Consider the following 23,004-nt stretch of genomic DNA (forward strand, 5'->3'; position numbering starts at 1 on the left):
TTCCCCTTCCCCATCCACAACGGTACCCGTCAGGGTTGCCCCCTCTCTCCTTTGATCGTCACCCTGTGTATTGAACCCTTGGCGGCCATGATTCGTCTAGACCCTGATGTTAAGGGGATCTTGGTCCGGGACAAGGAATTCAAAATCTCTCTTTTTGCGGATGATGTCCTCCTTACCCTCTTCTCCCCCCCATATCACTCTTCCTAATCTTAGGCATTTACTTAGCACCTTTAGCAATTTTTCAGGGTATAAGGTGAACCCTTCTAAGACTGAGGCCCTTCCCCTATATATCCCGGCACCTGACCTCGCACTACTCCAAGCTATTTTCGATTTCCAATGGCGCTCTTCCTCCATCCGCTGCCTAGGGGTCCAAATTACCTCCTCCTATTCCACCCTCTACTTGGCAAACTACCCGTGCCTATTTCGCAATCTGAGATTCCTCCTTGACAAGTGGCAAACCCTCCCATATCCTTATTAGGTAGGATCGCCGTGGTTAAGATGACCCCTCCCGAAACTTCTGTACTATTTCGAGATCCTCTCCATCGCGGTTCCACGTGCTGAACTTCGTGGTTTACAGAAAGCCATCTTCTGCTTCATCTGGCAGGCTAAGCGTCACCATATCCCACATTTGATTGTTCTTGCAGGTAGGGAATTTGGGGGTCTGGCTGCCCCGAACTTACTGCATTACTATTTGGCTTCCCACCTGCATTGTATTCCATTTTGGGCTGCTGCCCCGGCTTACTCCAGGTGGGTAGAGATTGAAAAGCTCTGGTTGGCTACTATGCATCCCAATGCTTTTCTCTGGGTAGCCTCTCCCCCTGTTCCCCCCTCTCCTTACTTGTTGGGCCCCATCAGCTTTACCTGCTCCATCTGGTCGGCCTGTAAAACTCGGTTCTTTCTAATGTTCCCACACTCGTCGATGGTCTCCGTCCTTTACAACCCCCTCTTGCCCCCTGGCTTGTCTTCCGATATGGTCAAAGTGTGGTCCAGAGTAGGTTTATTTCGCATTGCTGACATGATAGATCCGGTGTCGTTGGAGCTCAGGCCTTTTGACTATTTTGTGGACAATATGGATCTTCCTATGTCCGAATGGTTCCATTATTTTCAGGTTGCTCACTTCATTCGCTCTCTCCATGGATCTTCCAAAGTCTCTCTCCCCACAGCCTTCGAGAGGATCTGCCGTGCAGGCACCTCTACCAGAGGCTTCATCTCATCAGTGTATCAGCTTCTCTCTTGTCAGGCACTCGGCTCTCCCATCCGACATCCATATATGTCTAGATGGGAGGAAGAACTGGGTGTATCTATTTCCCAGGGACAGTGGCAGATTGTTTGGTCGTGAGCTCAGAAATCTTCCCAGTGCATAACTCTTAGGGAAATGCAATTTAAACTTTTGATGCACTGGTTTTGAGCATGAGTTATCAGAATGTTAAATGTAGAAAATCTCCTAGTGAAGGTCAGCGTGTGCAGTCAATGCAGCCCTATAGAGCAACTCTGAGCACATAATGTAGGATGAGAGATTTCTGAAGACAAGGAGCTGACACATGCACCATATTTATATAGCATCTGCTATTTTTTGAGCATTTCCGTGTGGCTGACAGTTTTTGGTTTAGTATGTTGGTGTTCCATAATGTGTTGTTTATAAAGAGTAAACGACATTCTCTTTTAGAGGATTTGCTTTTATACATCTGCTATTTTTTTGTATTGTCCTGGTAACAGAAACATAGAATGAGAAATGAAAGTTCCTAGTGTAACCAGAAAGATAGAATGAATGTTCCTTTGTTGGAAATGTACAGTATTTGTGGAATGTTTCTTCTTGTATGGAGAGTTTGTTGTTAGTTTACTTAAAAAAAAAAAAAAAAAAAAATAGGCATCTTTGGACCATAGGGTCACCTGGATGTGAACGTGCCGATTGAAGGGAACATCTGTGTACTGATGTTGTATATGTTGCTTTTATTCGAGTGAATGCAGCTTTTTTCGCATTCGGTCATCGTGCTGACATTACATCTGGTTGTTCTAACTAACATCATACATTATTATTGGGCATATTCATGTTTAGAACTGGCAGAGCCCACTATGGATTTTAGGTCTTGCTGTAACTGTTTAATGATTTTTTTGTAATGATTTATTCATTGGAAATCTGCATTGATAATGATGAGGTTTGATATAAAAACATGAAACCTGGGACCGCACGGTGGCTCAGTGGTTAGCGCTACAGCCTTGCAAAGCTGGAGTCCAGGGTTTGCATCCTGCCAAGGACAACATCTGCAAGAAGTTTGTTGTGTGGATTTCCTCCCATACTCCAAAGACATACTGATAGGTGGAAAAATGTACATTGTGAGCCCTATATGGGGCTCATGATCTACATATAAATAAATATATGAAAACTGCAGTATAAGATCTCTTGATAAAGACCTTTTACATCTGGTTCTTTTTACTATAGATAAGCTTAGTACAGTGCTAAATAGCTGCTAAGGACTCGGCCTAGTTTGATACTTAAAAAGGACCTTTTACCACATCCACCAACTCTAATTCTTTGCATCCTTTAATAGGCACTGCTCCACTGATTCCAGTAAGAATTTTTACTCTAGCCCTCATAGTTCCTGAGCATTTATTGCTGTTAGTTTCAGTACAGTTATGCTCTAAATTTGTCTTTAAAGCAATTTCCAAAAATGGAGAAACTGGTGGATAACAGAAAGAAGTAAAACAAGATATTTAACTCTTACCACAACAAAAACAAATAAGGTCAAACCAGGAGATCGTAGAATATCTGAATCATAAACTTATTCAAGCCAAATTCAAGCTGAAAGTTCAGAGTCAAAGCTAAATCAGTAAGCAAACAAAAATGAGCCAAAGCTAGTTAAAATATACAGCAAAGAAACATATATACTGTGAATAGGAACCCCAGCTAATAACAATTAATAACAGATGCATGGGAAGTTCTGTACAGATTTTAGATATCCCTCCTCAGCTGATGGTAGAGGAACGGGACAGCACTCTCATTGGCTCATTATGTCAGAGCTGTGACTGGCTGCAGAGCCAGTGAAAGCTTCACCATAAAGCAACAGTATTGAGCAGTACTGCAGTGAGGACAACACATACTGAGAATCCTAACATATGCTTTCTACTGTCAGGTGAGCAGTCCTGAGCTGAAGCTGAAAGCTGTGACCACCCCCATGACAGCAGAAAACATAACTGTGTTGAAACTAACAGAAAAAATTGATCAAGACGAGTCAAGTCTAGAGAAGAAACTTTAACTGCACCAGAATCCAATTAGCACCTCCTATTGTAGGATGCAATAAGTTGGAGTTTGTGAAGGTGGTAAGTCCTCTTTAAAGTCCTCTTTAAAGGGGTATTCCCATGTACATAACCATTTTTAAGTTTATAGATAAGTAAAATAATTTAGCAAATCTAAGTAATTAAACATTTTGCAGAGTTTTAAAGATTTTCTCTAAATATCTTGTGGTCACAACTTGTTGACCTGATCGGTTGGCAGTAGATACGACCATGAATGCAGAAAACCAACCATGATTTACTTTTTATGTTTAGGCTGAATAATCTAAACATAACAAAAACTAAATATTTCACACATTATTAGGCTAGGTTCACATCAGGCCCTTGTTCTGTCAATCATAGGATGGGAACAACAGACTGAAAACGTAACATAAGGGTGTATGCAGACAGGCCATTCTGTCTGCATCAGGTGTCATTCAATATGATGTAAAAATAAAAAAAACCTGCCATATCTTGTTTGTCTTCACATCCTGCATCCAAGCTTCTGTTTTGGTTTTGTATTTTATATTATAGTAAACGATGTTGTTTACAGACAGAGAGTGCTCCATCTGCATTTGTCATTATATTGGCTTTTCAGTCAATTGTTCTGATCCTATGATAGAGGTACCAGATTGATGTGAACTCAGTCTTAGATGTTAAAGGTGGTTTTGCATATAGATTCACATTTACTAATAGACAGTGAACATTCATGAAAAGTCTGAAAATGTGACAGATTTATCACAGTGACTGATGGTTGATGGCAGAGAGGGGCATTTTTAGACTGTCTAGTCTTAGTGCATACCACCTATTGGACAATTTTGGTGAAATTTGGAAAAACTAGAAGCTACCAAAGTGCACCAGTTTCCACCAGATTTCGGTTCATTTTCTTTTCATTTCCAAAAACCTGCCACAAGAAAGTGTGCATTTTGTGCTCAGAACAACATATTTTTATTTAAGTGATCAAGCCTGCAACTTGCTGATGTGAGCATCTGGTTGCACAAACTGGTTTAGTGTTTAGCTCTATTAGATGTTGTGCCAAGTCTCTGATCCAACACTAGGGAATAGCAATTCCAGGGCTATCAATAGAAACAAACACATGAAATATACATAATACACATTAGCATTTTCGCTAGATCAGATATATTAAATAATTTGACTTCTGGCCGCTGCTACACAGCAAGAATATGAAGCTCTTGCAATACAGACCTGCATTATGCATATTTTGTTATGTGTCCACATGGTATTGCTAATATATCTGATACACAGTATATTGCTCTATACGGACACTCTTAAACTTTATAGATAATAAAACTGGTACTATTGTATGGACACTGTGGTTGACCTAGTATCATTATATGTTCAATATAGTAAATATCATAATAGAGATTTATGGTTCTGTATTATATCATAGGTATTTCTATGGCTGTTATTGTATGGTCATCATTAAGTGAGCACAAGGTGTCTGCTACTTCATGGGCACTAATGTAACTAGACCTACCCTGGGCTAATCTCTAAGTAAGTGTAAAGGGTTTTATAAAGAACCAAGTTAAGAAAGGGCTACTTGGGACATTAGGCCACCGATTCATAAGAGACTTAGGATGCACTATTGTCCTAAATAGACCTTACAGGTCTTCTATAAGATTTGTAGGGTACTTTTATGTAGGCAATGTGTGGCAATGTTATGTAGGCAGTACATGACAAAATTATGTGGCACTGTTTGAAAGTATTGTATGGGCAATGTGGGGCTCTATTAATAATGTTCTCTGCTCCCAATATCTATTTGGAGATGACAGAATATTGCTAAAATACTGTAGATGACAACTAATACAAGATTACAATCAGAATACTTTCCTTTACTTAAGCGAGAGATCTTACAATACTGGATTTACCAACATCTACCTTGATCAAGTATTACTGAAGTACATAAATACATCAACACAGACTAGCAGCAATAAGATAGAAAACTACTTGAGCTATCAAGAATTTATGTGTTTTGACTTAAAGAAGAACACTGGTAATGTTTCTCTTTCACTATGTACTGATTCCTCCACTATATATAATTAAGCTAATATTACCTAGTTTACTTTAACTTTTATAAAAAAAAACCCTGTCCTTTGTGGTCTGAGTACTGCTGCTACTTCCTCCCTCTCACAGCATGTTGCTTCCACTGAGGGTGAATGACTGCAGCAGCATCTCCCTCCTCCCTCCTTTACTGATTTAAACTAGACAGGATTTTTGAGGACTGATGAAGTTTCTAAACATTTAATATTTAAACTGTCTGTAGATTTACAAGTTTCCAAACCCAAAAATCATGACAGCAAATTTACAACAAAAAATGATAAAGATATACCGTAACCTAATTTATTTTTATTACCTTATTAATAAAGTTTGTAACCCAAAGTTCAACTGCACTTATTATTGTCCTTTGTCTGGACCTTTTGGCAGGTGCACTGAAGCAAATTTGTCTAGAGCTGGATCTGGATTTTCTGAATTAGAGCTTTAATATCACAGGGAATTATAGACCAATAGTCTTTAAATAATAGGTGCAACATAATTCAAGGAGAATAATTCTTACCTGCAAAATCTGCACAAGCTCCTGTCTCCAGCCTGTGCTTTCTGTATAAATTCTTCAGCACTTTGGCGCTGCCGAAACGTTTGAAGCGGCTTTTCACATTGTTGTAGTACCATTCCAATGACTGGGTCCTTAGAAGCCTGCAATAAGTAATAATACAATATGACTTTATTCCACAGGTGAGTTGCCTGATATACATATATACCAGCTATGTGGCCTACGGCAAAATGTGAAATTACTGCTGTTTCAATGTAAACAATAGTTTATTGGATGCGACCTTGAGAACCCTACAACAAGCGGTAATATAGATATAACATACACTACTACAAGCTGACTTTTGAAAGTGCAATAATTCCTTACATTGCTTTATATCATAAAAAAAATATTTGTTAATGTTAGCGCATGAACTCACTCAGTTAGACTAAAATATCTTATTCATTTATATAAATATGCTGATAAATTCTAGAACAAAACTCTTCACAGATGTACCAGGAAAGCAGAGCTCGGCTCCGGAAGGCTATGCCATTTACTTCGCATAATTGCTTCATTTGGTATGTCATCAATGCGCTGTACTGATGAATTTTCTCTGTGCTACAGAACAGTTATTTTTCCACAATCAGGCAATACATAGTGAGAATCATTATTGAATTCAAGCGTATAATAGATGCAGGAAGTTAAAGGCCATTGGGGCCATCAGTCACAGCGAATATTGTCATGTTTTGCCTGAAATGTAACTCATCCAATTAGGTAGAACAATCGTACTGAAATGAAATTGCAATTAAATTTCTACTTTAGAACTTGTCAGCACAGTCCACACTCAATAATGAAAGATTGACACAAAATCCAAGAATAGGATTGTCTACAAACTAGCGCTATCAAATAGATTTTTTCTAATAGCAACTGTGAAAGTCTGGGCACATTTTTGTAGCTTATATAACTGATATATTGGTGGTCACTTTGTTTCCCTCAAATAGTTAATCTTAGCCTTGCCTGTGTGATTGACAGCCTGTCTACCAATCAAGTCTGGGGATGGTCCTGGACTTCCTATATCTGGATTGTAAGCCCTCGCGGGCAGGGCCCTCTACTCCACTGTACCAGTCGGTCATTGCTAGTATCATATCTGTTTGTACATTTTGTGTACTGTATGTGAACCCTCAAATGTAAAGCACCATGGAATTAATGGTGCTATATAAATAAACAATAATAATAATAATAATCAGCCCAAACAAGTTAGCTGGTTATTTTAACTCTGTCCTGTGACTTTGTCCCCACTAGCTTCCTACTTTCTCTTACTATTGTATTAATGACCTTTGATCTTTGGCTTCCGTTATGACTACTCTTTTGGATTACAATTTTGTACTGCTTTGTCTCTCTGACCTAGACCCTGGCTTGCTGACTTCGCTTCTCTGTTGGTTTATCCTGCCTTGTTCTGTGTGACACTTATTTCAGAGAAGGGACTGTAGCCAAGTTGCTCCTGTCATTAGGACAATGTAGCTACTAGGTAGGGACAGGGGCTGGGTCAAGTTTAGGTCTCATTGTCTGTTTTTCCTTTCTTCCATTGTTCCAGCAGCAGCGCTGGGGAATTGCACAACTAGCTTTCCCTTACACCCACACTCTAAAATGTTATAAGTTCCAAATTTCCCTATATATAATAGATCCTTAACATCACAGAAAATAACAAATATGGTTACATGTTACTAAGTTGTACAGCCAAAACGATTTCCCCTTTCTAACACCACTTCCAATCTTAAGGGTTCTCTGCTCTAATTTAACACTTTCCTTCAACATTTAGGTTAAAAAGCATGGGAAGTGACTTTAAAGCAAGAATAAAGTAATAACAGGCAGATGCACTTTAAAAGCAGATCTTAATGGCTTTAAAGGGTTTAACACTGACCATAACACTCCATGAGCAAATTAAAAAAGCCCTTATTTCCTAAAATCTTCTCTTCTGCACAAGAGCAGCACAATGCAATGCCCAAAGTACTGGCAGTTAGGCACTTCTGCGTAAAAAAGGTATAGGCACAAAAAAATGAAAAGGGGGATCTGCGCTCCTGGGCTCCTATTCATTTAACGAGGACCTGAATTCAGCGCACTATCGGCTTTCCCTTTCTGCATCCCCGGTGAAGAGCTATCGGTGTCGGTACCGTAGCTCTTCACCGTTTTATGAGCACAACAGATATGATAAATTCGAGCTGCAATGACAGAAAATTCATTTATGTCTTGTAAAACATCTCGGAACAATAATCATGGCTGGATTACAATAGGCTGTTAATGGTAATCACCTATCTAGAGGAAGATCTTTTATAGCACAGCTTGATAGAACATTATAATACCAGTGGTGCGCCTTGAACTTATATTACTATGCTAGTGACATTGTAGGAAGGTTTTTATTGCTTGTGCCTCGATTGTTAGGCAGCATTCAATATGAAGATTGGTTGTAGTAATTTACTACATCCACATGTTTTATGAGAAAAGCCGCATGTTTTCAGTCGAGTTTATTTCTCTTTTTCTGGACAGTTATGCTAGTAAGGATCTGGACTCATAGCTAGGGCATAGTAATAATCAGCTAGATTCTGCAAAGCTCCTGCTTCCTACTGCTTGAGTGGGAGGAATTCAATAGAAGTTTGTGTATCAGAGAGCTGCAGTATATTGTTACAGCAGATAACATTTCCAGTGACCAATTTTGTTCATGCTGAACTCCCACAAGCTGTAAAAGGAGGGGATTGATTGAAAAATAATATTCTCATGGATTTCTCCAGAAGATTTTAAAGAGCTCTATCCAATAATTCTGCTGTTAAGGTCATATTATTTTGTGACAACCTTTCATCATGTTTATGAAAAGAAGGTGGTTGTCAATCTTAGGTTCTACTCACCTCCAGTTCATAATATAAATCACAGGGCTCTGCCCAATGTTCTGCACAGTGGACATCAAAGAGGTCTGACGGACTGACTGACAGGTTTCTTGAAGGTGCTTGCAAGGCATGTGAACTATTATTATTATTACCATAGGAATTTGTCAAATTTTTCATGGCTCTTGTAAAAGCAGAAGCCATAACATTAATTTTTAAAAGAATAATAAAAAAATATATACAACAAATGTGCTGGCATGGTGCTAAAAAGTACTTATATTAAGTGCTCACATAACACTCTTTACATAATATCTAACTAATATAGTACCCATACAGTGCCAGTACAATGCCCATTCCAAATATTTCCGAAATGTAAAGATATGATGAGAAAAAAAGTAATTGGAATAAGTGTGGTAAAAGATTTATTGGAGAGATCACTAGTGATATGGGCTAGTGAATGGTTTAACGCACTACTTACAGGCTCTTAAAGTATAAGTAAATTTTCATTTATTTCTTCATGAATAAATAGTGCAGGTGGTGGGAACAAACTTACAATATACTTTACTAAAGTAAAATGGCTGTGTATGCATTTCTCCTGTATTTACTTCTTATCTGAATGGTTTTGTCCAAACCTAGGACACAAGCAGTCTCAACTTACAATGGCCATTATAGAGAAGGGAGGAGGAGAACGATAAAGACAGAGATATGAGGCAGTCTGCAGAATTAAGTAAATCATTTATATTAGAAGAAGGCTGGATAGTAATTCCTGATTGGGGCCATTCCTGTTTGGGGTCTGACACCCAAACCCCAAACAGAGGAGTTGCTCCAGCAGTAATAGAAGCAGAGCTGCAGCCCTGTCTACTCCACCATAGTACTGGTCGTAATAGCCTCACGCAAGCGCATTGGCACTCCATTCACAAGGACACTTTGGTGGGTCTTTCGATCCCCAATTCTCCTGATCACCGGGAGACCCAGCAACCAGACACTTATCCCCTGTTCTGTGGATAGGGCATACGTATCCTTAACTGTCCTGTGGATAGGGAATAAGTATCCTTAATGGCATAATAATAGTAATCTCACCTGGTAGGTAGTCAAAGGGCATTTGTGTTCACATTCAGAGGTTGAACTCTTCTGGGCAGATTAAGACTGGCGTCTCATATGCTATTCTTAATAAAGCCTTAGACTCAGGCAGGGAAAGACTTATTAATAATTAAGTAGCATGCCTATGCACTTGGAGATCTATACCAGTTAGGAACTGGCTTATTATAGACTGACATATACTGTACACTTTGGGGAGATAGCTCTTCCATTTTTTAAAAAAATAAGCAACAAATTCTGTATGTGACACAAAGTTAGAAAACAATAGCTACTTATGGACTTACCCATACGCTTCATGAATACAAAGGTTTGCATATACAGGTGGACAGCATGGACAGACAAAAAATGGCATGGACAGCACATAGATGGTAGCCAGTATCACACTAGGTCTACACAGTACAATATAATACAATACAATACAATATAAAGTTATCACTCTCATCCACAAGGCTCTCCATAATGCTGCACCTCCCTACATTTCCTCCCACATCTCTGTCTACCGCCCAACCTGTGTGCTCCATTTACTTAATGACCTAACACTTACTTTCTCTATTATCAGAACTTCCCACGCTTGTATACAAGAATTTTCCCGAGTTGCACAACTTCTCTAGAATGCTCTATCCCGGACAATCAGAGTAACTTCCAATTTCTACAGCTTTAAGTGCAAACTAAAGACACATCTTTTCAGACAAGCCTATCTCAATTCCTAATGTAAACCCTTACATACTGTAATTAGAATCCCTAAAATTAACCCTTCTCTGTTCCAGCTCCCAGATGATATGATGCCGTTTCAGGCTAACTTTATATGTCCAAGCACCATCCACATGTTGAAGGACACGACTGGTGATGGCTCATAAAGTTTTTTTGTGAAATGACAGTAACCTCAAAATTGTCTGACCACTGTATAAGCAATGCTACCTCCGATGCCGCCCCTGCTACCTCTTGTGTCACCCCCTCTACCTCATAGCTCTTGTGAGGAGGACCCTCAGTCCCATTGTGTGAAATGACTTTCTTTGTAATGTATCTTTTTGTCTGTATTTGAATCCTTCAAATTGTACAGTGCTACGGAATATGTTGGGGCTATATAAATGAAATTTGATAATAATAATAATAATAATTAATTATTATTATTATTACTACACAGAACTCACCAGTAAAATTCATTTACAAATTCCTAATATTGTAGCACTTATATTTTGGTCAGTAGTAGTAGTATCCCTGTATTAGACTGTTCAGGTTCTGAGGAGCCCTGTCAGTAGTCTGCTGACTGGCTCTTGCCTTGAACTAATCTTTAACAAAATGGATAGCACAGTGACAAAGCTCCAGTTGTGCGCACGTAGCCTTTAAGTACAACTCTGTCAAGTAGCTACATTATTCTCAACAAATATAAAATATCTTTTAGTCTATTCACAGACTGATGTATAGTCTTCAGTGGCAGGAATGTGATAAAGTTTTATGTTCTGCAGCACATTCATAAACTGCTGGAAAAGCAATGTTGTTATAGTGATATATATGTATGTACAGCATATATATTATTTATTATATAGTTCATATTATAGAGAAACAGTGGAGCCTTTTATTGACTTCACCATAGAATAATAAAGCAATGTTATTTAAAATTGTGAACACTATATTGTTTATTGTATCATCTTGTGAATCCTCTTTGGCCCATTAATATTTCTTACTTTTTTTTTTAGGATAAACATTTAGTTTTTGCCTCCCCTGCTTTTGCCCTGACTCACTGTGGCACCACTGACTTCACTCTACTCCTGTGGCAAGCACATATAGTAGAGCAGAGTAGGTAATATGACTGAGTCAAACCGTCAGCAAGGGGTTTAGGGATGGCGACTTCTAGCTTCCCTAGGTGCTTTTGCAAAATTAATCATAGGGCTCATACATGGTAAGTGTTTTTCCATGCATAACTCCATTAATCGGGGGCCCCATGTGGTGTAAATGCTGTGGTTTGGCCATGGTGGAAACATGGTGGGAAAAACAACAGTGTTTTACAGTCGCGGCAAAGTGGAAGGGATTCGCTAGAAAACAGCCACAGTGGAAACACTACGATTTCCAAAACTGCTGCAGATTGGAAATCGCAGCACGCAGAAACACCAGTGGTTTCCCTATAGGTATACCTGAAACAGAGAGTTCGTTAAAGGAACCTCTGCAAATTTTCTGTGAAAAGCAGTGTGAGAAAAACCACAATGTGTTTTCACAGCAATTTTTCCTGCATTGCTTTTTCACTGCAGCCCACTCCATGGGGTCTTACCCTTAAAGGGGCTAGCAAAGCTGCATTCACCCCTAGATGTAACAGCTGTAGGAGAAATATTATGTTACAAGGCTCCCATTCAATTAAATGAGGTGGCAATTGGACTTGTATGTCCACTAGCACACACGCGTTGTTATGATGTTCGCATTGCCATTGCCTGTATTCTGTACTGTGCATTTACCCTGTTTTCTTATGAAAAACTTAATAAAAACTGATTACACCTAAATGAGGTGACAACTCCACTACTAACTCATACAGAGGGATTTCAAGTGGTGATACTGCTCTATAATACACATGTGACTTACACAGTCCAGTCAGTTAATTAATTAGACATTAATGTGACCACCTGTCAAAATCCAGAATAACCCCCTTTGGCAGAGCGGACCACTGCGAGACGTGCAGGAAGAGAGGGGATGTTGTGATGATGTTCACTGGGATGTTGAGCCATGCTGACTCCAGTGCCATGTCCAGCTGCTCTAGGTTGTGCAGTTGAGTATCTATGGCGCAAACAACCCAATCGAGGTGGTCCCACAGATTCTCAATTAGGTTCAAGTCCGGGGAATTTGTTGGCCAAGGGAGTACAGTAAACTCATCCTGGTGCTCCTCGAACCACGCACATAAACTGTGAGCTTTATGACACGTCACATTGTCCTGCTGGTAGATGCCATCATCCAGAGGAAAAACATTTCGCATGTAGGGGTGAACATGGTCCGCAAGGATAGATGCATACTTGTGTTGATCCATCGTGCCTTCCACAATGATGAGTGCACCCAGATAGCTGATGACACGTGCCTTCTGCCATTGGTTATTTAATGTTGACGTCAAAAGTAGGAGGTGGCCACATTAATATGACTGGACTGTGTATATTGATTTCTACACCTCTATATTTATCTATGCCCATACTTAAAAGAAGATAAATTATTTAATAGAAGTATTATTGTTATTGTCTATGCAATATCCTAATGAACCAACATGAGCAAAGATAAATACAGTATACCATTTAAGAACATGGCTGTCTGTCATGAACTCTATAAGGAATAGATCATTCCCTAGACGTCAATAAAGAAAGATTGGAAGTCAATACGTTGACTCATAGAATCCACAGATTTAGCAAGTTACAGGATAGGTTTTTAAGGTTTTGCTTGCAGAGAGAATAACCTATTTGTCATTCTGCTATATATGCGCTGATTTCAATCAAGCGTACTTGAGAGCTTACTATTAGCATAGTTGCCAAACGTACAAAAATATTTCTTCTGTGAGCAGCTGGAGACTGACATAAAGCAAATAATGAGGAGGTCAGCAAACAGAAAGCATATACTGTATATTCCCAACCAGAGGCGTAATTTGAAGGCCCGGCAGCGATTGCTTCCTCTTCAGCCCCCTAAAGCGTTACCCTGTTCCCAGCAATGAAATTGTTCTGAATTCCATTTAAGTATAACATTTACTTAAGGTTTTAGGCACAGACGTATGGTGGTGCATGGTGTACACTATGGGTTAGGAATACATGACGTACACCACTCTATCCTAGAAGAATGCTGAAAGGGCGTAGAAACCTGGCTTTTGTATAGAATATCATGGATTCCATGTAAAACTGGACATATATGGATATACAGTTTGGGACCATAGATTTCTAGAGGCAACATATTCAGTACTATATGACACATCTACAAGTCACAGTAGCGTCATGTACATACACCCTAAATGTAATAGTTGCTAAATTCAATAAATTGACATAAAAGCAATTAAGTGTATTTCATTCTATGTAATTCAAAGAATCCTTATTTGATTTGACACAGAGCCATCAAATCAATCCTATAATCCTGGGTGTTAATTCAGGGGAAGGGAAGACCCATATCAGATGGACGCCAGTTCTCTATTACTATGGAAATATTCCTTCCCAACTTCAAATCTCAGAATAAATCCTTGGATCAAAGTTTCTTCTCCAGAAATCCATGACCTGTATTATTACATTTTCATGGAAGCCTTCCAAACCCGTCTTCAACCTCTTGAATGAATCATAAAACCTTGTGGGAAAGAGATCCATAATCTCACTCCTCTAAAAATAAAGAATCCCTACATAAGCTGATAGTGAAACTGTTTTTCCCTGTAGACTATGTCTCTTTGCTGTAGATATAAGCCTAGGTATAAAAAGGGAATTATTGCATCTCCATTTTTTTCATCTATTAGATGTCTGTGCTAGTGACTTTTTGTTCAGACTCGCTATAATTTTAGGACAAACTCCATGTCTGTGAAGAAGGTTATAAGAACCAAGTACAACAAGTTCATACACTTGAATCCGCCTCAAAACCCGCTGCCAAAAAGGGCTCACAATGACTTCAATGCTAGCTAGTAGTGGAAAAAAGAAGCAACATGCCCCTTCTTCCCGTGGATTCTGCAGCTGACTCAGCCAAGGCATCCACTGCGCGAGACTCCCTCCCGATTAGGCCCAATCATTCGAACTTAATCCGGAGCGGAATGCAAATTTCACCATGTGAGCATACCCTAAAAGTTATAGATTAACCAGCAATACTAGTGCATTTCTACTAAGGCTGAGTTCACATCTGCGTTTGGCTCTCAGTGCAAATTCAGATTTGAATGAGCTTTAAAAAGCATCCGCAGGTGTGCATTAGGAGAATTTCTGTCTGGTACCCACTCTTTTGGGAGGCGAAAAAAGTCGGATTTGCAGGACTTTTTCTGTGTTCAAACAATAAGGGGGCGTTCACACTACCATCAGTGTCCGACAGGTAGTGTCCGCTCCTAGTGTCCGTTCAAAATCTCGCACGGACATTAGCTGTGTCCGTGACACTTGTCATTCATTTAAATGGCGATCCGGTGCGTTCTTTTGCACTTCGTGCCCTTCCTTCACTGTCCACTTGTAAAGATGTCCGACTTTTCAAGCGGACAGAAAAACCCGACATGTAGGTTTTTTTCTGTCTGCTTGAAAAGTCGGACATCTTTACAAGAGGACAGTGAAGGACAGGCTCGGAGTGCAAAAGAACGCACCCGATCGCCATTTAAATGAATGACAAGTGTCACGGACACAGCTAATGTCTGTGCGAGATTTTGAACGGACACTAGGAGCGGACACTACCTGTCGGACACTGACGGTAGTGTGAACGCCCCCTTAGAATACCAGAAGGACAGCAACCAATCAGTTTTCTTTAACATTGAGAGTCTATGGAAAGCGGATTACAAACGGATAATAATCTATTTGTATCCATTTTGCAATCCGTTTTCCCCTCTGCGCATGGTCAGAATGAAGGGAGAAAAAAAAAAATGTATTGGTCAAAAATGGACACAAATGGACTCAAATGGACACAAACGGTCAGTTTTTTTGAAAGGACATCCATTGACTAATCTGTCTAAAAAACAGATGCAAGTATCTGCTGTGTAACTGTTTAGAATCGTTTTTGTACCAAACCTTTTTTATTTTTTTTAAACGGTTTGCAAGCGGACAGATACCAGACGCAAGTGTGAGCCTAGCGTAACTATAGAGAGACAAGAACTTTTTTACTGACATTTTATATTTTTCCCTTGCACAGAATATCTATCTCCATAACAGAGGAAGGAAAAAGAGCAAATATCAGAAAAGACACACAAACGCTATAAACTGTATGCAGGGTCTTGCTAGACAATCTGTTTTTTTGGCTGCATATATTATTTCCTATTGGGTTTTCTGCTCCTAATATTATTTAGCCTTTCTCTCTGAGACAGGGGGCATGTACAATACAGTCTCTTGCCGCTCCTCCATCCATTATTGCTAACACTGGCTTCTTCATATGTAATTATGTCCGAGCAGAATCAGGAAAGCAGATTACTGTCTATGAACAACATCCCATCAGCAATAACACAAGCAGCTAGTCAGAAGTACAGAGACTCTCCTTACACTCGCTGCGAGGAATGAACCACAGATTTCTCTCTATGCAAAGTACAAGCAGGGAAAGCACAAGGAGGTTGTGATGAGAGACATCCTCTTCCCCTCCATTCACTGTGTCTTGTCTTGAGCCTGCTGATATCTAAAGACAGAACTTCCCTATTTCCAAAGTGGACAGAAAATTAACAAGAACCTGGTGGTAAGAATTTTAGTGAGTTTTTTCAGGCAGAAAACGAAAGATTGTGAATGACAATCTGTTTTCCCTTAGCCCAAACAGCAGCACAACTGGGGTAATCCTGCCCCTATGAGCTGTTAGGACAGGTGGAATATTTAATTACCTAACAGCAATTAACCCCTATAAGAGGTCAGAGGACCAACTCCCCTTTGTGTTAGTAGCAAGTAAAGTTTTAGACATCTATTTAACAGAAGTAATATGACATCCAAACAAATAGTACAATTACAGCATAGGGAGGGAGCCTTGTGCTGCTGTTTGGGCTAAGGGAAAACAGATTGTCATTCACAATCTTTCGTTCCCCCTACGCCCAACAGCAGCACAACTGGGGATTTAGCAAGTATCGCTTTCCCTTAGGGCGGGTGATTCTGGCAAGCTGATGCCAATACCGAATGTCCAAATGCTGTGGACTCCCTTGTTCGCCACTCAAGTCTATAATGTTTGGCGAAAGTTAGCTGAGAACTCCAAGAAGCCGCTGCACATATCTGTTCCAAGGAAAGAAAACGTCTCTCGGCCCATGATGTCGCCACTGCTCGGGTGGCATGGGCACGGATAAGGTCTGGTACCGGGAGGTCCTGAGCACGTAGGGAGCAGATAATGGCTTCTCTAATCCATCTTGATAGAGTTGGTTTGGATGCTTTGGTCCCTTTGGTGTGGCCAAACACATTGATCAGCAAATTCTCTGACTTCCGAAAGGACGCAGTCCGCTCTAGATAAATCTGCAATGCTCTCACCAAGTCCAACTTGTGCATCCTTTCCTCCCACTCAGAGGTGGGAGAGGGAAAAAACGCTGGTAAGACGATTGCCTGGTTAACATTCTGAGGTGTGGGTACCTTTGGCAAGAATCCTGGGACAAACCTCAGTTGCACTCTGGAAAGAAGGTTATAAATGGCTCAGAGGCCGCTAGGGCTTGTAGCTCACCGACCCTCTTGGCGGAGGTTATTGCCAACAGGAAAGTTATCTTGTATGCTAGGTACTTCAAATCCACCTCAGATAGGGGCTCAAAGGGGGGCGCACAGAGCCCTTGCAAAACTGCGGCCAGGTCCCAGATCAGGACCGGTGGCTGCACCTGAGGACGGAGTCTAGTAGCCCCTCTTAAAAATTGCTTAATCAGAGGATCTAGTGCTAGCCGGGTCTCCAGGAGTGCGGACAGAGCTGAGACTTGGACTTTCAAGGTAGCAGGTGCTAGCCCCTTCTCCAGGCCGTCTTGTAGGAACTCCAAGACTGCATTCCTATCAGGGTCGCGCTGGTTACTCAAACACCAGTTCTGAAAGATTCGGGCGACCCTCTGGTAGCTCTGGTTAGTTGACTCTGCTCTTGAGTGCGCCAAAGTTCTTAGCACTCCCTGGGATAATCCTCTTCTGCAAGCTAAAGGCTGGCTGACCTCCAGGCAGTGAGGTTGCATCTGTTCAGGCCTTGATAGGGCCGGCTGTTCCGGGTTACCAGAGTTTACACTGGTGGAAGCCTCCAGGTGTTCCTCCGTCTCATGAGAGTGAGGACGGTGAACCATGCCCTTTTTAACCAGAATGGCGATTTCCTTGCCAAGTTCCGGTTCTGCCTGCGTTTTGTCAATACCTTCCGAATCCTCAGTTGACGAGGGTAGACGCACTTCCGTCTGATCCTCCCTGGTATTGACAGGGCATACAGCGCTGGAGGATTGTCTTCCCGAACTGGGGAGCGACGTTCCTATATTGCAGCGCCGTTTGAGGTGGCCATCAGATCCACCTCGGGGAGACCTCATCCTTTGATAGGATAGTGGAGAGCATCCTGGTCTGGGGATGACCTGGCTAAGGTCCTCCGCATTTTGGTGAGTCAGTCCCACCGACTGTAACCTGGAATTTGAACCGCTGGCCGCTGGGGAATACATAGATCCAAATAGATGAGGATCCTGGCGTCTGGTGACGTGGAGAGGGTTCTCGTCCTCTGTCCGGGATGACCGTAAACGGCTGTGAACAGGCTGTCCGTCCTGGTTCTTTACTCCCGAATTTGTGGAGTCCACGTCAGAAGCTTCACCTGAGCTCTGGTACTTTCTTGCCAGCTGGGTAAGCGCGTTCTCTTCAGGTAACGCCAGGTGCTCTGTACCAGGGTCTCCCCCAGATGAGCTCCCCTGGACCGGGAGGCATCTGTGGTCAACAGGGTCTAAGTAAACCTGACCGAGGACCTGCCATCGTGAAGATGGGTCTGCCGGGCCAATCATGGCCGGGCACTGATGGTTCACTGGATAGGCTCTTTTAGTCCCTAGGGACAGCGATTCCGGACTCGCAGCTTCTTGACATAGAGAAGGTGCCTCCAGGTAGGAGAGTCCCTGGTGAATCCCCGGAACTGGATTCGATTTGATGGAATCGTGAAAAATCTTAACGGGTCTTCTTTGATCCTGGCTCTGAGAGGCCTTCTGTCCCCCTAAAGGGCTCCCCAGCCCTACTAGGGAGCTGGGGGAAGACCCGTGGATACTACTCCCCTGGAGATAGGGGGGGCTGAAATTCTGCCATCTGGGAGGGTGGAAACTTGAAGACAAGGTTTTCCATCTGGGTGTTCGTCCCATTGATCTAAGGTCCTGGGCCGAGCTATGAGAGATCCTGCGAGTGTACCTGGCCTGAAGGTTCCCTAAGGAAGCCGCATCCCGAGACGGAAGCGGTCTATGTCGAAGATGAACCTGAGTCCTTCGCCCAAGATTCTGGAAACCACGAAGCCTGGAGGGAGATCCTTCTGGACGGGTACTCAAAGATGAAGTTGTTTGGGGCCCTAAAAAGGGCAAGATGTTCTCTCGGCCGGTGGAGCCTAGATGTAGCCAAGGACCCTGGGACCTTTGCGTCGGGGCCCTAGATGGACGGGCCCGCTTTCTCCCAGGATGGCAGACCACTAATGGGTCAGGGATCCTTCTTACGGTCACGGAAAGCACCGCGTCCTCTACCTCGGCCCTGGGGAGCGGAGCGTCCACGCCCCCTGAAACCTCTGGTGGAGGACCCTCGGCCTCGAAAGGCAGTTCTTCTCCTTTCTGGCGGCTGCGGCAGATTTTTAGTTTTAGTGTCCGCCAGATCCTCCATGATTTTGTCCAGGGCTTTGCCAAAGAGCCTACCGGGCTCAAAGGGCAGGGTACAAAGCCCTAGTCTGGAGGAGTTGTCCACCCTCCATGGTTTAACCCACAACGGTCGCCTGGCCACAGTGGTGAGGGCCATAGATTTGGAGGCGAGTCTTAGTTGCGACCTGGAGGATTCAGCCAAGTGGTCCACCAATAAATTAATATCGGACATAGCCGATAGGAGGTCGTCCCGGTGGACCCCCGTGTCTATATCCCTAGCAAGGGAAGATAGTTCGGCCTGTAGGGCAGAGACCACCTCATTAGCCGATATGGCCACGGAGGCCTGCGACGAGGCGACAGAGTATGCCCGCCTCAGGGACCCCTCTACGCGGCGGTCCAACGGGTCCTGCAGACTTGAGCCGTCCTCGGCTGGCAGGACTGTGCGGCGGGATAGTTTGGCAACTGCCACGTCTACTTTTGGCGGTGGTCCCCAGGCCCCCTGCTGGGACTCAGATATAGGAAAAAGTGCCCTGAACCTAGCGGAAGGTGTAAATGCTTTCTCGGGACGCCTCCACTCGCCTTCCATTACCTGGACCAGGTCCGCACTAGCTTTAAAGGACTTTGCCCTCCTGCTTGGCCCTTCCCCTGCCTCCCGATCACATGATCTGAGGACTCTGAAAAGTCTACCCATCTTTTCGAGGGGAAACACCTCCTTCTCCACCACCACCGGGTCTTCCTCTGAAGACTCAACCTCCCCGATGTGAAGGCGTTCTAGGGGCGGGAGGGAGGGCTCAGAAGGCTCCAACCGAGGCCTCTTGGCGAGGTGGGAAATGGTCTCATCCACTTTCCTCATGGACTGAGACACGAAGTCCTTAACCCAGGAGACCATCTCTCTGATTGGGGTAGCTTCGGAGGGAGGCGCTCTACATCCCTGACAGTACCTGTATTCACAGGCGTCAGGGAGGGGGATATTACATCGGGCACAAGACAGATGTCTCCTCTTCGCAGTGGTTTTCCTCCGAGGGAGGGTCGAAGAGGATGAGGAGGACATACTAGGAGGAAAGAAGCAGCATAAAACAGAAAATCCGGACCTCAGCAACAACAGTAGCCACAACAGCAGCAGCCCCTCCCCCCAGCACCAATATCACCAACCTTGATAACACGCAGTTGAACTTCCAGCTCTTGAGCTTCTCCTGAGGCAGCAATGCTTCAGAAGTACCTGCAACCGGAGCGACAGGTACCATACTGTGGTGGAGGGGGGGTTTAAATAGGTCGGCTGGGGGAGGGAAGGGGAGGAGCCACGCCCCCTTCACCTGGGTCCGAGCTCCACCTAATTTCATAACAACTCGCCCCCCCCTTCGAGCAAGCGGGGGGGGGGAGGGAAGACACACTAACAGCAGTTGCTTACCTGCTGTTCATTGTTTCCTATGATCCTGCGCAGCCTGCCGCGGCACATACCTTAGTCGCGCGGCCTGCGCATGCGTGGTTTCCCCGGAAGCAGTCCCCGGCTCGGACGGAACCTGGGAGCTGAGAAGTAGTTCCCAGCCCCCGCCGGCAGACAAAAGGTTCCTACCTGCCGGAACCTGCAGCGCCCGGACGTCCGTGATGCCGCCTGCAGAGCGGAGGATTAGATACAATGGTCATCACCCAGGATACTGGAAGCAGAAGATCCCGGGGACCATCAGGTGACACCCACTTGCTCCAGCAGGGAACCCGGACCGGCGCAGGGAGAGAGCCACGCAGCAAGGTACAATCTTTAGGGGGGGAGAGGGGACCCCTATAGGAGGCCAAAGCACCTCTCCCCCGTCCACCTGTCCTGTCCCACAGGACAGAAAAAAACACAAAGGGGAGTTGGTCCTCTGACCTCTTATAGGGGTTAATTGCTGTTAGGTAATTAAATATTCCACCTGTCCTAACAGCTCATAGGGGCAGGATTACCTCAGTTGTGCTGCTGTTGGGCGTAGGGGGAACAACATTTATCAGAATCATTTGCTCTATTAAATGAGACTAAGTCATCTGAAAAGTTAGTGACCATTTAATATAACAAATACATCAGGTAAAAATTCCTCTTTAAATCAAAAAAGAATGCGGGGAAATTTGAGGTTTAAAGTCTTAAACTTGTAAATGAAGCTCTAAACTGTAATCTAAATCTTAATGTGGGATCAGCAGTAGACTGTAATACATTTACAAAGTTACAGAATATTCATTCACTATAGATTTATTTGATCCATGAACTATAAAAGGGTGCTTAAGGCTGAGGCCCCACATTGTGGAAACACAGTTGTTTTTGGTGCAGTCTTTTTGGCAGTTTTTTGAGCCAAAAACGTGCAAAAACCAATGCAGTCAATGGGAGGTGGAAAATCCACGTTGAGGATTTGGGTGTGGAATTGGCAAAAACCGCATGGATAAACTGCTAGTGTTTTTATCAAGGTCCATGCTAGAGGAAAATAGGCAAAATCTAAAAAAACCTCAAAAAAACACTCCAAAACCTGCTTCAAAAAAACATTTCCTAACAGCAGATTTTTTCCACGCCAAAATCCTTGCCAAAAAACTCAGTATGAATGGAGACTTAAATAGATTGATGGAAGCCTAATGATCCACTGACTGCTAAAAGTGCAGGTGAATAGCCTGCACAATTACCTGGGGAATCTACATCCACCTAAAGATGTTAGACCAGGATCACACTGGGTTTTTTGGGCTGGATTTTGACGCAGAATCCGCGTCAGAATCCAGCTCAAAAAACGGCCTCCCATTGAAATCAATGGGAGCCAGTCATTTCCTTTTTCTGCGACCGATTTGTTCCTGCTTGCGGATAAAGGAAGCAAGCTGCCCTTTCTTCAGGTGAATTCCACCTCACGACACCTCCCTCCTCACTAGGCCCATTCATTTGGGCCTAATCCAGAACAAAATACCGCGGCTAGACGTTTTTTGGATTGGAGTCTGAGGCGGCCTCCACGTCAAATTTCGGTCCAAAAACTCATGTGTGAAACCGGTCTGCGGAAGATTACCTTCGGAAGCTATAAACACGCAAAGATGTTCTGTATGGAAATATCTTTGGGTTCCCTTGATTGATTTGCCATTTGAGTATTTTTAAATTGGTCCGTCCATTCATGAAAATATGACCCCTGATAGGTTATACATCAGTTTGCTCATATTCACCAACTGCATGGTAACCTTTTGCTTTTTTTTTTTGTAGAGAAAATCAAGGGTTACTGTCCACTTGATGAATATGAAATAATTCACCAATAATCTTCCAGGGGACATATTTTTTGAATTTGTGAATCGATTTAAAAAGACAAAAAAAAGGCAAATTGTTCAGGGGAACAGTGAGGGTCCATTCACATGGAGGAAAATGGTGAGGAATTTGGTGTGGAATTTCAGTACTGAAAAAAAAAACTCCCATAGACTTCAATGGGTTCCACCCATTGAGTCAATGGGAGGCTTTTTTTCAGCGCTAAAATTCCACACCAAATTCCTCACCATTTTCCTCTGTATGAACGGACCCTGACAATTATATGAGGTTATTTGGCATTTTGTACTTTGTGACAGGTTTTCTTCAAATATATGTCCAGAGGTTGTATATGACCTGTGAGTAGCTTACCACCTTGGCTAGAAGAGGGTTTCCAAGCATGGAACCCCTGCCTATGGTATTCATATGACTAAATTAATCATATTGAAAGGGTTTGTGTCCATAAGTCAACCCTTCTTTGTAGTATGGCTTCCGGATAAAACAGTACACCTAATGATGAATGGTACATCCAGCTAAGTGCTCTCCCACTTGGTTATGGGTAGGCTGGTTTCATCCTTATCTATTGTGTTAACTG

The 23,004-nt window shown here is 42.7% G+C and overlaps 1 protein-coding gene across 2 annotated transcripts in view; it reads right to left on the reverse strand.

Annotated features, from left to right (window-relative positions):
* MYRIP (myosin VIIA and Rab interacting protein) overlaps window positions 1-23,004 on the reverse strand; it is a 346,219-nt gene that overhangs the window by 108,396 nt on the left and 214,819 nt on the right. For both annotated transcript variants that reach the window (XM_075271252.1, XM_075271253.1), the window contains exon 4: window positions 5,846-5,982. In XM_075271252.1, coding sequence (XP_075127353.1) covers window positions 5,846-5,982 — 137 coding nt within the window. The remainder of the gene's footprint in view (window positions 1-5,845; window positions 5,983-23,004) is intronic.

Source organism: Leptodactylus fuscus, chromosome 4 (genome assembly GCF_031893055.1).
Source record: "Leptodactylus fuscus isolate aLepFus1 chromosome 4, aLepFus1.hap2, whole genome shotgun sequence".
Taxonomy (NCBI): Eukaryota; Metazoa; Chordata; class Amphibia; order Anura; family Leptodactylidae; genus Leptodactylus; species Leptodactylus fuscus.